The sequence below is a fragment of the Colias croceus genome, chromosome 2 (assembly GCF_905220415.1).
Source record: "Colias croceus chromosome 2, ilColCroc2.1".
NCBI classification, from domain to species: Eukaryota; Metazoa; Arthropoda; class Insecta; order Lepidoptera; family Pieridae; genus Colias; species Colias croceus.
The window spans coordinates 7,089,242-7,104,935 of NC_059538.1; the positions used below are offsets into that span (position 1 = coordinate 7,089,242).

The 15,694-nt window shown below is 35.7% G+C and overlaps 1 protein-coding gene across 1 annotated transcript; it reads left to right on the forward strand.

Annotated features, from left to right (window-relative positions):
* The first annotated feature begins 6,321 nt into the window (after nt 1-6,321).
* LOC123698982 (gamma-tubulin complex component 3 homolog) lies at nt 6,322-14,105 on the forward strand. Its single transcript, XM_045645826.1, has 18 exons — nt 6,322-6,666; nt 7,427-7,593; nt 7,883-7,996; nt 8,081-8,231; nt 8,311-8,493; nt 8,610-8,692; nt 8,879-8,996; nt 9,369-9,500; nt 9,612-9,702; nt 9,929-10,110; nt 10,495-10,705; nt 11,077-11,216; nt 11,492-11,698; nt 11,884-12,101; nt 12,729-12,870; nt 12,973-13,087; nt 13,515-13,689; nt 13,816-14,105. The coding sequence occupies exons 1-18, from the start codon at nt 6,597-6,599 to the stop codon at nt 13,849-13,851; spliced, it is 2,535 nt and encodes an 844-aa protein (XP_045501782.1). The 5' UTR covers nt 6,322-6,596; the 3' UTR covers nt 13,852-14,105.
* The last annotated feature ends 1,589 nt before the right edge of the window (nt 14,106-15,694 follow it).

The window sequence follows — 15,694 nt, forward strand, 5'->3', positions numbered from 1 at the left end:
GAATTCCGTAAAGTATTGCAGAAAGTGAATCTTTTAGTTCTTGAGCTTTGTTGTATGATCTTTTATAAATTTCATTCTTTACATAACCCCAGATGAAAAAATCTAGAGGTGTCAAGTTGGGGCTACGGGGCGGCCAGAGTGGCCGGATGGGACCATGTGTGCCAATCCATTAATGTGCCCCAAATTGTTCATTTAGGTATGAGCGCGTTTGACGACTGTTGTGAGGTGGAGGAACCATCTTGTTGAAAATAAATTTTTAGCAATTCTGACAGTGGTAAATCGTCTAATACATCCTCAAGATTTTTCAAAATGGTGTTGTTGTAGATTTCGGAGTTCAGGGTGCCTTCGTAAATCTGTACCAATACCACTTGATTGGACCTTACCTTACCTTTGCGTCGCTGCCATGTTATGCTGATGTGCCTTTGTCTTTTTACTTGTTCATGAATGAAAATAGTTTTTCGCGATTTCTGACTTTTCTAGTACTCATACCTCAGTTGGTCTTTTAGAGTGTTTTGATCCCCATGAGAAACTGGATCGATTGGCATCAAAAAATTTTTTTTTTAAAACTACCGATTTCCTTGCTGACCGTACATTTTTTCAAAAATCTGTGAATGCAGATTAAAATTTCTCAAGAATTTAAGGATAGTCTCCTAAGAACGTTTTCATGTAGCTACAACGGTTAAGGTACCTGCCCTTCATGCCCCATCTTAACCTTCCACCCTGTATACTGTACAGTGCAGACATAGTGACGCGAATAAAATCGTGTCGGTACCACATTTATGCAGATGACGTACAGTTATATATTTCATTCCGCCCACATGAGACGCAAGTTGCAGAAGAAAAGCTGAATTCAGATTTGGATTCAATACGAATGTGGTCGGAAAATAACTCTCTTGTTCTCAACCCCAATAAGACCAAATATATGATACTCGGAACCCCCTCTACTGTCAAAATAATAAAAAATAAGCTGCCATCTGTATCTTTATGCATAGACGGGGTACCCATACAGCGTGTTGAGGAGGTTAGAAACCTGGGCATCATTTTTGATGAGAATCTGAGATTTGAGAAGTACATTAGCACTACAGCAGCTAATTGTTTCTATAGACTTAAGGTTTTATATCGCATCAGACAATATATTGAACCCAGTCTCAGACTCAAATTATGTGATAGTCTAGTTCTATCAAAGTTCAATTATATGGATGTGATGTATGGACACCGGTCGTACAAAACGTGTAATCCAGCGAGTGCAGAATGCATGTGCACGGTTCTGCTGGAATGTCCCACCGAGGGATCACATCACGCCCCATCTTAATAATGCGCGATGTCTAAACATGGAGCACCGCAGGCAATTGCACTTTGCATCCCTTCTCTTTGGTGTTGTCAAAACAGAATCGCCTCACTATCTGTTCGAAAAACTTATTTGGAGGAGTGAACAAAACACCAAATACAACACCAGGGATGCTGCCAATAAACTCCTCGTACCCAAACACCATTCCGCTTGTTTTAAGGGTAGCTTTAAATATAACGCCACTAAATGCTGGAACAACTTGCCTCCACCGTTACGGAATCTACGAACACTATATACTTTTAAATCTAAATTTAAAAGTATATTATTAGCTCATCAAATCCAGTTTTAGTGGTAAATTAAATTAAATTTACGTGAAAATTGCCCTGAAATATTTATGTATTTATTATGTATTTATATGCATCGTTAGTCGCGTTGTATCATCGTACCTAAGTATCTATAAGTTTATTATATCTCATTTATTTAATTTTTTGTGTATCTATGTATATATGTAAACCTAGGTTACTCCTTTCGTCCCAACTCGAAGCCTTCATAATAAAGGGGGCACTGAAAAACAGCGCTGGCAATGTTTCTGAACGTTGCAGCATATGCTGAGCTGTCTCCTTTTTGTCAGGGTCGTATGACACACCTTAATAAAAAAATACTGATTATCAATTTTATTTTCTCTACGTGCTTTTTTATGTTATTAACATAATTTAAGTGTTATTGTTGCTATTTTCTTGTCGTGGTGCTTTCTTATTTATCTTTTACGGTTCTTTATGTTTTATGTGTGTGTGTTGTGCTGTCCTTGATATATAAATGTTTCTTTTCTTTTCTTTTTTTTTTCTTTTCTATATAATAAATCTGTAGAAGGGTCAATTCTGTACATTGAAAATATTGAAAAAATAAATACCAGGGGGTGTTACTGGATCGATACCAAACCCAAATATGTGATTAAAAATTTTTTTGTCTGTCTGTCTGTATGTGAAGGTATCACGTGAAAACTAACGGTTCGATTTCGATGAACCTTGGTATAATTATACTTTATTATCCTGGGCGTAAAATAGGATACTTTTTATCCTGGAAAAATACGTAGAAAAAAATTAATCTTAATTTTTCAGTTTTATCCATAGACGTTGTTCTGTAGAACCGCGAACACACGTTGCATATCATTATAGGCCTAGCCGTATTTGGGTCCAATAGATATTTATAAGATGTCATTGTCAGAGTTACTCAAAATGGAGAAATAAACCATCCACGCGAAGACCGACATCCGCGTGGACGGAGTCGCGGGTGGAAGCTAGTTTTAAATAACACAATCGTGACTTCATTGCTCATCCTAATTATATCTGAAGAAAATTAAGTAAAAAAATTAGAAAATCAGCTAAACGCCTTTTTTTTATTAATTCTCCGAAACAAAGGAATTTTTCCGCTAACCTTATGCTCAAACTTAAAAATGTTTTGGACCAATGCAAACTTAGAACCATCAATGGAATTTTGGACATGTTTTAATTATTATATAATTTTTATGAAATAAATAATTTAACAATTTCAATGATGGACCTATACGGACCTAACGGTAAAGAATACGATTTTGATAAAATTCGCCAATTTTGCTATGGATGAGGTGCTAAACTGTAATTTTTGTATACCCACAATTAAAAAAAAATACTTATAAAAATAACAAAAGGGGACCTAACGAAAAAATTGTGGACTTTAAAGGACCTTTTTTTATAGTGGGGAAATCTTCCAAAGATACCCTAGGCCCCCGGGGAAGGAGCCGTGGGTTATATCGGATTCTTACCGACTAAAACCCCACTGTGTTCCGTCGAGCCGCTTTAATGATGGGGCCGCGGGTATTGGTTAGAATTCTTCCGCGACCGGACCTTAAAGGACCTAACGGAGACCTATCGCTTAAGGTCATTTTTGACCCAAAATTCTATGGATGGGGTGCTAAAGTGTATTTTTTTATACCCAAAATTTAAAAAATTATTAAAAAAAAACTAAAGGGTACCTATCGAAAAAATTGTGGGACCTAAGGACCTAACGGAGACCTATCGATCAAGGTCATTTTCGACCCAAAATTCCATTGATGGGGTCACAGATCTCTGTGGATGGGGTGCTAAGTTTGCATTGGTATGTTTTGGTTTATCTTTAAAGTGACCTACCATATAAATGTTTAGATTGTCTAAGATTGTTCGTTACGCTGCAGCTGGCCCAGCTTGTTCATTTCTTGAGTCTTATATCTCAGAAATTACTAAACCGATTCAAATGAAATTTTGTAACTAAGTACAAAACAAAAATGCATGTGTTAATAATTAAAAAATAATTAAAGTGCTTAATTCGTTTCTGTTAAATCAAATTTCCGGCAGGTTCCCTATAACAACGTTGGTAATTTGTACTTAGATGCATTTGATGCATACAAATCTAATTGGATGAGGTACGTCAACTGCTCAAGGCATTGGAGCGAACAAAATCTTGTTGCCTTTCAGCTTAAAGGTCAAATTTATTACTGGTTAATATTTGGTTTAATTTTTTGGATATTGTATTTAATGTTATTGAATATACTTAGTGATTGTATTTCTGTTTTATTTGTAGCACTATAAAAACAATACCTCGAGATACTGAGCTTCTCGTGTATTATGGAAGTGCATTTGCAAATGCACTCAATATTGACCTGCGTATTTATAATGAATTAAGTTATTTTTCTAAAATAGCAGGTATGTTTGTATATGTACGACGTATGTGCACTAACGGTAGAGTTCAGGGAATTACTGTTTAAATTAAATACCTCCGCTTTTTACAGACAATGAGAAACAATTAGTATTGAGCGAAGATAAAAAGCATTATGCGAAAGATTTAATAGTGGAGTCACATTTATTTGGAACATTGTTACGTTCTAAAGGATACGAGGAGAATAATAATTTTCCATCCACGTCACAAAAGATGCGTTATAGATGCTCTACAGATGTGTCGAAGTTATGCACATACTCAACAAATAATTTACGTAATATGAGGCAACATGAAGCATTACATTTAAATTATAAGCCTTTTGAATGTCCCGTGTGTGACTTTAAAACTAAAATATATGACAACCTAAAAAGACATGTTTCACGAATGCATAATGCTGAACGTGAACAGTATTTGTGTTCAGAATGTAATTACAAAACACATCGTAAGGAACAAATGAGACTCCATAAATTAACTCATTTACCATATGATCCTATTGTCTGTTTTGAATGTGGTTTTAAAACAAATAATTTAAAGAATCTTAATAGCCACGTTAGAGCCCGACATCATAGAAAAAACATAGTTAATTAATTTATTTAATTTATAATTTAAAAATCACATAACTACTAGACATAGTGCCAAAATAACTTGGATTACAAACTTAGCTTGGTCTCAAACTATCTCTGTACCAAATTTCATCCAAATCGGTTAGCGTGAAGAAGAAATCGACATACCTACAGATAGACGGATATACAGAGTTACTTTCGCATAAATTTGCTGTTTTAATGCATCTGTGACCATATAATTTATTGAAGCAATTTCTATAATGTCTTATCTAATACCTATATCCATGATCATTGATCATACGTACATAGAATATTATTACAGAGCATTCGTCACGAGACGAAGTTTGGAACTAATGCAATGCCATCATCTAGTAAAACGTCATTTGCTAAGAGAAAATCACAGGAGAAAATAGATAGTATTTGGTACCTACGTACATAATATAAAATATCCCTATTAAAATAATTCTACTTAAATATGCTATTCCAATAACGTATTTCATCTATATAAATTGATTATTACGCAATATTGCACACGCACTACATTAACTGAAGAATATTAGGTAAATTTAAGTACTACAGGACTACAGTATTAGATCAGCTTATCAGTCCGTTCCAAAATTCCCTAGAAAACGAGATTTTTTGCATCGCTAAACATTGCTTCAGTCTTCACACTGGTAGTTTTCCAATAATTACAGAGCATAATGCGACTCAGTGGAGCACAATGCCGAATTATGCTGATGCTTAATTGGAACGTGAATTTTTCAAATACACCAGCAGGTTGCGCTAAGTTCAGGGTTGAAAAAAATATTCATAGAGTTAGCAATAACCTCATTATAATGTGTAAATAAAGTGGTATACATAATAATTGGTTGAAAACTATTTACGGTTATTTTAAGTAATTTGGATTTTGATTATTTCATTAACATTTTTTTCAATGTTTGTAACTACCTTCATCCATACTTATATTTTTTTTTAACACAATTTGAATTAACTTTGATTCTTTCGAAAAAACTACAACGAAACGAAAGCTTTAAAATTTTTTCCAGCAATTATCCCATTTTAAATTTTTTGGCGTTTTGATAAAGCAGGTGGCATTTTCACACACGTCCTCTCGTTAACTTCGTTCTGTTTAAATGCCATGCTTCACAGCCATGCTTGATGCGCGCACAGCAGCCTTGAGCTGACGTACAGCGGGGATGGACCGTGAATATGCGTCGTGCATCGTGTATGACCTTGGCGGGACACGGTACGCGTACGTCCAAATGGACCGTGAATAAGGCGCTTAAGAGTGCTCGATTGTGCGAAGCATTGCTGTAGTTGAAACATTCAAAGTTAAGCATTATGCCGCATAATGCGCTCTAGTGCTGTAATTGGAAAACTACCAATTACTACTGACAGTCCGTGTTTTCCAAATAAAGAGCATAATACAGCATAATGCGACTCAGTGGCGCACAATGCCGAATTTAAAGGGGAAAAATTAAAATTCTGTCACTGAGTTGGCATCGATTGCACGCATCACGCGCATTACTTTTAAGAGTGCTCGATTGTGCGAAGCGTTGCTGTCGTTGAAACATTCAACGTTAAGCATTATGCCGCATAATGCGCTCTAGTGCTGTAATTGGAAAACTACCAGTGTCGTCTACACACGTCTATTTGCCAAAAGATCCGTATTTACTATACTCTGTGGTAGAGCGTCTTATTTTTATTTTTTTATCTATATATTTCTGTCCGTCAAAATTCAATTACATTCAAAAGTCAAAATTCAAAATATTTCTAACTTCTAAATAAAATTTCATTTTATTTTGATTGCATACTACCTTAAAATAACAAATTGTGCCTGTTCATTTAACATTATTAGTTAGATCTAAGGTTAGGTACATTAAATGTCAGCATAGAGCGCTGAATAAATAAATGTTATGACAAGTGTGAATTAAGCTTTTATTTTTAAATTTTGCCGTCATATAATAAAATTAGAAATAAAGTGAAATTTACGTGTATTTTTGAGTTTTACTGGAATGGATAATTCCTTGAACAATGTTGCTTCATTACTTCATAAATTATGTAAAGGATTGTCATCTAATCCAGGTAATTCTTCCTTTTTCGAAAATTATTCAAGTGTCAACGTGATGTTTATTTAAATATAATAATTCAAACATTAATTTATTTAATAATAATTGAATTATGTTTACTATCCAAAGTTATCTGAGGGATATCTTCATAAATTTGAAGAAGAGTATGTAGACCTTGCATGGGATAAGAATGATAGGTCAAATGAGTCACCAGGAGACCTGTTTAGAACAATAGAGGGCCATAAAATAATAGTATTCAGCACTATACCGTAACTTGTAAGCTGTCCAACAGAGTTGACGTGAGAGTTCATAAATATGAGTAGAGGGAGGGTTTTTTTGTCCATATGACTTTGTATGGCATGCCATGCCATCAATAGATCCATGAAAAATAATAAGAAACCACATAGTTCTGTACAAAATAGATGTCTATTTATGGTATGCTAATTGCTATGTAAAATCAATGAACAAAATACAGGGTGTAATCGTAAAGTGTGCACAGGCGATTATTCCGTAACTATTGTAGATATCAAAAAACTTTAAACTGATATTGAAAGCCCTTTACCTAATGAGTAAAATGACAATAATAACTTTTAAAAATAAAACGGGAAATATCCAAAAAAAGTTACATTACAATTTAGAATATTTATGGTCCCTAAGCAGTTCTCCTGGTAACTCATTTGACCCATTAATTTTTCTCATGTGGGCCAGTAGTGTAATATTAGAATACCATTTGTAAAATTACTAAATAAATCTTATAAAATTATTAATTATTTCAGACGGAGCATATGAAATGGCCCTGTCTTATTTGTCTTCAACAAATGACAAAACCAATTTACCTCTTGATGAAAAATTACTATGCCAAAAAATTCATTCTCGATTGGCTACTATTTCAAGTAGAGATGCAGAGAAGTTTAATGAGTCCTTTGCAAATCTAAAAAATACAGTAAGTACTTAAGTGTAGTACATATTCACGTTTTCTCTACCATCCTTGTACTTCAAGGAATATAATAAAAAAAGAATTTAAGAAATCGGTTCAGCTGTTCTAAAGTTATGCGCTTACCAACATATTTTGGGATTCATTTTTATATTATAGATTTTAGTCGATGTATATATCCATAATTGTATCAAATGAAATTTATTTACCAACCTTGAAAGTTCATAAAAATTTATAAAAAAAAAAAAATTATGAGAACTACTTGAGAAATAGATTTATATCATTGAATACTTTCCAGTTTGTATTAAAGCAACGGGTAGCAGTATTATATCTCTTGCTTCAACTAGCAGATGGTCCCCAACAATCAGATTCTACTCAACAACTTTTCCCAGTGCCAAATCTCAACATTGCAGTAAGTGTTATAAAGTTTTTACTCAGTTAACTACAATACCAAATATTAAATTTATATCTGCTATAATATTATTTAATTTTGCAGAACTCTGCTGTGGCATTTTCAGGGACAACTACTTCCAGCAAAAGTACAATGGGATCATTAAGTTGGGATGGAAACACTCCAAAGCAGCAAAATTCCAATCCAAGTATTCCCTCCAATAACAGTAATATGGCCTTAGCCCTACAAACATGTGGTGAGAAGTTATAATTTAATACAATGCCTATAGTTTAAGCAGTGCCTAAGTGTTTAAATAATTTGGAGTACTATTACAGATCGTTCGAATGAACGTTCATGTGTGAGGGATGCAGTCCTGGCAGCAACAGGTGTTAAGGCGAGAACAAGTTGTTCATGGCCTAGACCCATACAAATACTTTATTCTCGGATTGCACACCTTGGTTTCTTACACGATAGACTCAAGGAATTTATTGATCCCACTTCTGGCATTATGCCACAAGGTAAGGTTTAAAAAAAATATGGAGACTGGAATTTTTTTCATAATTATACATTTACATCATTTACAGTTATTAAGAAATTTAAGTATAAAAATGTAATGAAGACTATTATTTTATAGGTCTCATGGGTGAAGGCTTGGTGGCAGCAATCAGAGATGAGTTAACAGAATACTATAGAAGTGTTGCGTTGTTACAATCCCAGGTTATTATTTTCTGTTCCCTTTAAAATATTTCTGGAGCAATTTTTAATTGTTGGAGAAATATTGATTAAGAGCTGATACACACACAGCCGATCCTATAACCTATAAGTTATAGGTTCGGTTATACAAACATATGAATAATATAAATTAAAGCATCTTGTTTAATAGTAACGAAAAATCTATTTTAGGTCTGTGAAAGTGATGGGGGTGGGGGCACTCTTCGGCGCGTATGTGTTTGGGCTCAAGATCCTTTACATCGATTGACTTGGCTGGCAAATATTACACATGCTGCTCAACATAAAAAAGGTAATCACTACATAGTGTTAAACAAGTCGCTTTCTCTGTCCCTATATAGAGTGATTCAATAGAAAGGTTTTAGTGTATAATTTATTAGGTTTTAGACAAAGCGGGCAAAGCCGCGGGCGATAAGCTAGTGCAGTATAAAATAGATATATATGCTATATATATATGCTCATTTTTGTATCATAATCTCTGCTTGTAGCAACTATTGGTTTGGTAACTAGGCCTTCTTCATAAAAAATAAGTATAGGTGTGGTTCATGGATCTTATTATAATCACACTAGGCTTATTTGTTATGGTTTTTAGGAGTAAAAATAAATACTGCAATTGTTGTAGGCAAGATTGAAATCTGGGAGGTAATTGAATAAAATATTTCAGGTGGTGAATTGGCGTCATGCATTCACCGATTTGTTCATCACGGTGACGAACGAGTGGCGGCTTTAGCTCGCAGACTCCTGACTGCACTTACATATCCATTACTACTTATGCTAACTCGATGGCTTTTACATGGTAATTACAATACACATTGATGTATTTTAATGTTTTTTATATATTGATATATATTCTTATTTCTTTCTTCTCCAAAAAAACATACAAAATGCATGTTTATTTATGTTTTAGGAGAGATTGACGATCCCTTCAATGAGTTTTTCATTGAGAGTCGTAGTGGTGTACCTATTGACAGAATGTGGCATGATAAATACAGAGTGAGGTAAGTAGGTGTTCTAATATATTATTATTAGATACGAAATAAATTACAAAAACAAAACCTTTAGTCACAAATGAGATTCGAGCTTTTTTAAGAAGAGGTGACATATATTTTATCTTTATCCTCAATTCTTTATAAATGAAATATTTCTTAGATTTTCTTAGATGAAGAATACCTACTAAGTTAATTATGTTAAACCTAAGACCATTCAAATATATCCTTCCGTTAGGGATTGGATGGTTCCATCGTTTATGTGTCGGGAGCAAGCTGCACAAATCCTGGCTACTGGCAAAAGCGTAGTGTTTATGAGAGAAGCTTGTGCTGATTTACCTGATCACCCTGGGGAAGCAGATTCAACACCAGACCATGCACATCATTTACAACATCTTCTTGCTGCACATACACGAAATGGTTTGTTCTTTTTTATGTAAATTTTATTTTCGTGTTGGAACGTTGGCCACAAGAACTTAACGCCTCAGGTTAGGTGCCCATTAGTAAGTGCAGAAGTAACATAATAAGAAATAAATAAATAATTAATTTCAGAAACAGAGATCCATATAAAATACAATTTTATGTTAGTAATGGAGGAACAAAAGATATTCATGAGAAGGAATCGTAACGACGCAATCAACTAAACGCGTTGGATTCGTCACGATTTTATGTTAAAATGTATATAAATATGATATTGATTTTCCAAATATAATAATAAGTTTCATTCAAATCCGTCCAGTATTTTTACGTAACAAACATCCATAAATCCGTCTTTCGCGTTTATATTATGAGTCTGTTGTGAAGCTGCAAGCAGCGAGGAGGAGTCATCGGGCGCGGGGTGGTGGGAGGCGGGCGGGCTGCGCGAGGGCGTGGGGCTGGCGCACGCGGCGGCGGCGGCGCGCCTGCTGGCCGCGCTCACCTCGCACCACCACCTGCTGGACCACCTCGCCGCGCACCGCCGCTACCTGCTGCTCGCGCAGGGCGACTTCGTGCACCACCTCATGACGCTGTTGCAGTTAGTAGTGGACTAGTACTATTGGATTTGTTTACGCTCAGATGCGATGTATAATAGAAAAAGAACGACTGTGCCGATCAAACGTGGCAGAAGTAAAACTTCTTTGGAAATATTCAAAGATACCAAAATCGTCGCCTTACTCCATGAAGTGATGGTAATGCCATGTCCTTGAAATTTTACTCTCAACGCGCCTAAAAAAGTTTCTCTTCGAAACTTTTAGGAGACATAATATAAAATGCCTGATCCGAAAGCTTTAAAACCTTTATAATTTATTGTTTTTACAACTCCAGGTATTGGTTTTGTTTTAATGATATATTCCTATTTTTGAATAATAACTCTAACAGTAGTAATGACAGACATCATATTTTTAGGGAGGAATTAAACAAGCCAGCAACATCATTGTATGTACACAACTTGACATGTACGTTGGAGGCGGCCGTCCGCGCCACCAATGCGCAGTTCGAACCGCCGCATGTGCTTGCTAGGCTACATGTTAATCTTTATCCAAACTGTAAGTAATTGTAACTTAAAAAAAAAATATTTTATTTTAATTGAAATTATAAACAAGAACTATAGCTCTAAACTACCCTAAATGAAATATGGAATGTAAAGTCTTATAATATTTAAAACGATACGAAATGGCACTCGCACATCGTGTAAATAATTCGTTGCTAATTTTATGTCAGTGAACATTTTGTAAGAATAATTCAACAAAGCGAGTGTCACAGTGCATATTTGGGGTACAACGCGTAACCATCTAACTTTCTTCTATTATATCTGTAACAGGTGACGGGCGCGAAGACAGCGGGTGGGACGTGTTCGCGCTGCAGTACCGCGTGGACGGGCCGCTGGGCACGCTGTTCCCGGCCACGTGCGCGGCGCGGTACCGCGCGCTCTTCACGCAGCTGTGGCGCGTCAAGCGCATCGAGTACGCGCTGCACGACGCGTGGCGCGACCACGCCATACTGCACAAGCGGCTCAAGGGCATGCCCGGTATGATCTAACAACGGTTAAGGTAGCATACTTCGAAGACATTAAAGTTGAACGTCATAAATTCTTGCTATAAAACTAGTAATTAGATTTGGCAGAATATAACATAGGCGAATTAGCGCTTTATGGGTGGACATTTTTTAAAATACAAATTGTATTGTAAAATAACATAATTGATGGTAATGTAGAGGTGTGGGGTCTGATGCGGCGCGTGTCATGTTTGCGCGCGGAGGCGTTGCGACTGTGCGGCGCGATGCAGGAGGCGAGCTGCGTGGGCGCCGAGCCCGCGTGGGCCGAGCTGCTCGCCGCCGCGGCCGCGCGCGCGCACCTCGACCGCCTGCTGCGCCTGCACCACCGCGCGCTCGACCGACACTCCATACACGCCATGATACACCACACCACTCAGGTACGCACGCTCCTTCACATCTGCCTACAGGTCGCGTCAAGTAAAAAGAACGCTGACGGTTAAACTGCGCATTGGCGATTTATCGGTCTATTTGGTGTTATGAGGTGGTATAAGAATAACAAATAGGTAGTTGCGAAGCTACGATTCGCGAGCCTAGTTCAAAAATAAAATAATCGGCACATAGCTTACGTGCAAAACGCGATCCATGCCCAAACACACCCCATCACTTTCATCCAGCGTTCTTTTTACGTGACACGTACTGTACACGCCTCGATACATGACATCACACGCCGGCAAGTGCAAAAAAAATGTTTTTGACAGTAGCTTTGGTGATAATGATGTGATCCATTTATGTGTGCCAAGTGTTACTTTTTGAAGTGAAACTTATTAAGGCGCATTGAAAGTAAAATTTCAAAGTCGTGACATTGCAATACCGGCACGCCCTGAAGTTTGGTATTTTTGAATCTTGCTAAAGAAGTTTCACTTCTGACACGTGTGTTCGGCACACATGCTCTTTTTTTTAATTAGCTGTTTTCCAAATAATATCTAAGAATACAGAGATAAAACTCTGATAAACTGTTATGTTTTGTTGGAAAATTAACAAAATATTATATACCTAATGTACAGGAGTTGCAATCTTATTTGGGGAATGTTTTGAACGAAACACTGGCACTGCGCAGTTTCGAGCAGACACTACACGCCGGCATTAATGCGGAGCTCGAGCGACGAGAGCGGTATGAAGTGTTGAAAGCTGAGCGAGCTGATAGAGGTATAATTTATTTATTTAAATATTATGTTTATTTCTCACGGACATTTCCTTATCTCGTTTCAAATTACGCACCAACATTATATTTTATGTACTTTATTTTAGGGGAATACGCCATTACTGCAGCAGACGAGGCGCTTGATAAAGAGAAGAGGAAAATATTCCATCAATTCTTAGCCAGTCGAAAAGCTGATTTGAACGTTTGGGCGCGAACATATAGGTTTGATTCCCAAATAATTTCTTATTGACTTTTAGAAAATGACTCAAAATAAAAATAAAAATGTTGTGTGGTTTTATAAAACCACGGCAAAAGTGAAACTTTTTTTCACACTATAGACATTTAACTAAAAATTATCGTATTTGTACGATAATTATCGTACGTATCGTGCGTCACGCGACATGAGCTACACAGACCAAAAAGTCTGAGACGATGTAATAAAAGTTTCACTTTAAAAAATATTACAAATTAGGTGCTAGTTTTGTAAGGATTCAATATCGCCACTTTCATGATAGACCAATAACTTAAGATTTCAAGTATGTAATTATCATAAATCGAAAACTAGGCATTCAAAATATACTTAAATCAATTTAGTATTTCTACTATACCTAAAATGATTTTCTTTTTTTAACGTATTTTTCTGTGACAGAGGCCACGTGACCACGCTGATACTGAAATTGGCTTTGCACCAAGAAGTGTCTCTGCAAACGTTAGCATTCCGCCTCGACTATAGCGACTTCTACAAGCGAGGAGACGCCAAACTGCACGAACCACTCACGTATCAACACAAGCGACTCAGTGAAATTGGACTTCATTTAGCTAAGGTTCACTTTACACTAATTTATAAATACAAACTAACGTAATTATTGTGGTAAATAGGATCACAAATATGTATATACGAGCTATAATAAAAAATAAACATTAGGTATTCATATTATTTTATTTTTCAGAGTAAATTGATTGACCACCACTCTAAGAAGAAGTGACAAGAAGCCAGGACGCCTAGCACTGGCCTGTTTTGTGCACAGTGGCTTGGTAGTCTCGGATGCGTTGGGTCCAAGTAGAGATACTGATTTTTATAACATTAATAAGATAACACAACAATTTGATTATTATTAATGGGTTTATTTGTGTTTCTTTACATTGTACTCTGAGACATTAACCATCACTTTTTTAACTTTATCCTTGATAAGTGCCATTGTAAAATTACTAATTGAATTAAATAATATACCTACTGCAATATATTACTTTTATTTAACTTAACCAACCAGTTTTGTGGTCCCCCTCCCCCCACCCCTGTAATTAAATATGGCATACAAAGAAAAAAATAAAAATTTCCAAAACATGTCGTGTGTGGTATCAAATGAAAGAGCTTATTGAGTAGATCACGAATATAATAATAGCATACTATAACATTTCTTACACTTTCTCTAAGATTTTGTAGAAAATTTACGAATATGCTCCATTTTTGAGTTAACTTTAAACCATTGATTTAAATTATAGTCATGAGTTTTCAATCTATAGTGGTTTAAAGTTAACTCAAAAATGGAGCATTTTTGTAAATTTTCTAAAAAATATTAGAGAAAGTGTAAGAAATGTTATAGTATGTTATATATTCGTGATCTACTCAATAAGCTCTTTCATTTGATACCCCACACGGCATGTTTTGGAAATTTTTATTTTTTTCTTTGTATGCCATATTTAATTACCGGGGTGGGGGGAGGGGGACCACAAAACTGGTTGGCAACATCTGTCTATCGGATGTCTGGGATCTATACAATTGTATATCAGAAGTCAGATGTAGGTCCGCTATTTTTGCAAACGAACATCTCCTTGGAGCCTGCTCTACTTTGACTACACGGGCGAAGCGGCTGGCGGATATAATTCCCCAAAACCAATATTGTCCATCTTTTTCGGTCTTCCTTTTTTTAACCCGGATAGTAGGACATGAAGATGTTGGCATTTTATTATAGTAATAAACCACAGTAATAAACGCATCCGGCCTTAAGAGGGGTTAGGCGGTCAGCGAAAATTCAGATTTCGTATTTATTCGCGCCTGAGGTGAAGGGTGAGGGGGTCCGCGTTTAGTATGGAATCAACGTGCTCGAAACTATAGTAGAGCCATTTTAATAGGCAACATTTGACAGTTCAACAAAATTCAACAACGTAACCTAGTAACGACGACATAGAATAACATGATATTTCGTTTTGTTAGAACTGCACATTTGCTTAACTTTTTTCAATTACGATTACATATTTATAATAATAATGACCGATACAAGTAATTTTAAGATTTCATTTTACTGATAAACCATCCTAAACATAATAAACAATTTCTGAATTGAAGAACTGACGTCGCTACAATTTTGTGTCAATAAACTTTTTTTCTTTTTAAATACTAGAGACGTTACTCTAAAAATCGAAATCTGACATCTAGAATCGAATGCATTGATTACTTGTGAATAAAAATCATCATAAATTAATAAATTCGATTGACAAATGTTTCAAATCCGTATCGATTAATACACTTTAATCGATGTTTTTAAGCAGGTTACCTTTCTTCGAAGATAAAATTGATAGACGTCAAATGTTGCCTATTAAATTGGCTCGACTATAAAAGTCGTAATCACATTAATTTTATCAAAAAGTGAATGAAAATATTTAGTATTTTCTAAATCTAAAACAGCAACGAAATCAAGAGAGTAAATACCTATGTATTTGTGATTTTATACGAATTATTATCGTAAAATACGGTTGTAATGAGCATTTATATGATACTAGCGGTCCGCCCCGGCTTCGCCCGTGGTACATATTAACGTTTTCTCTACA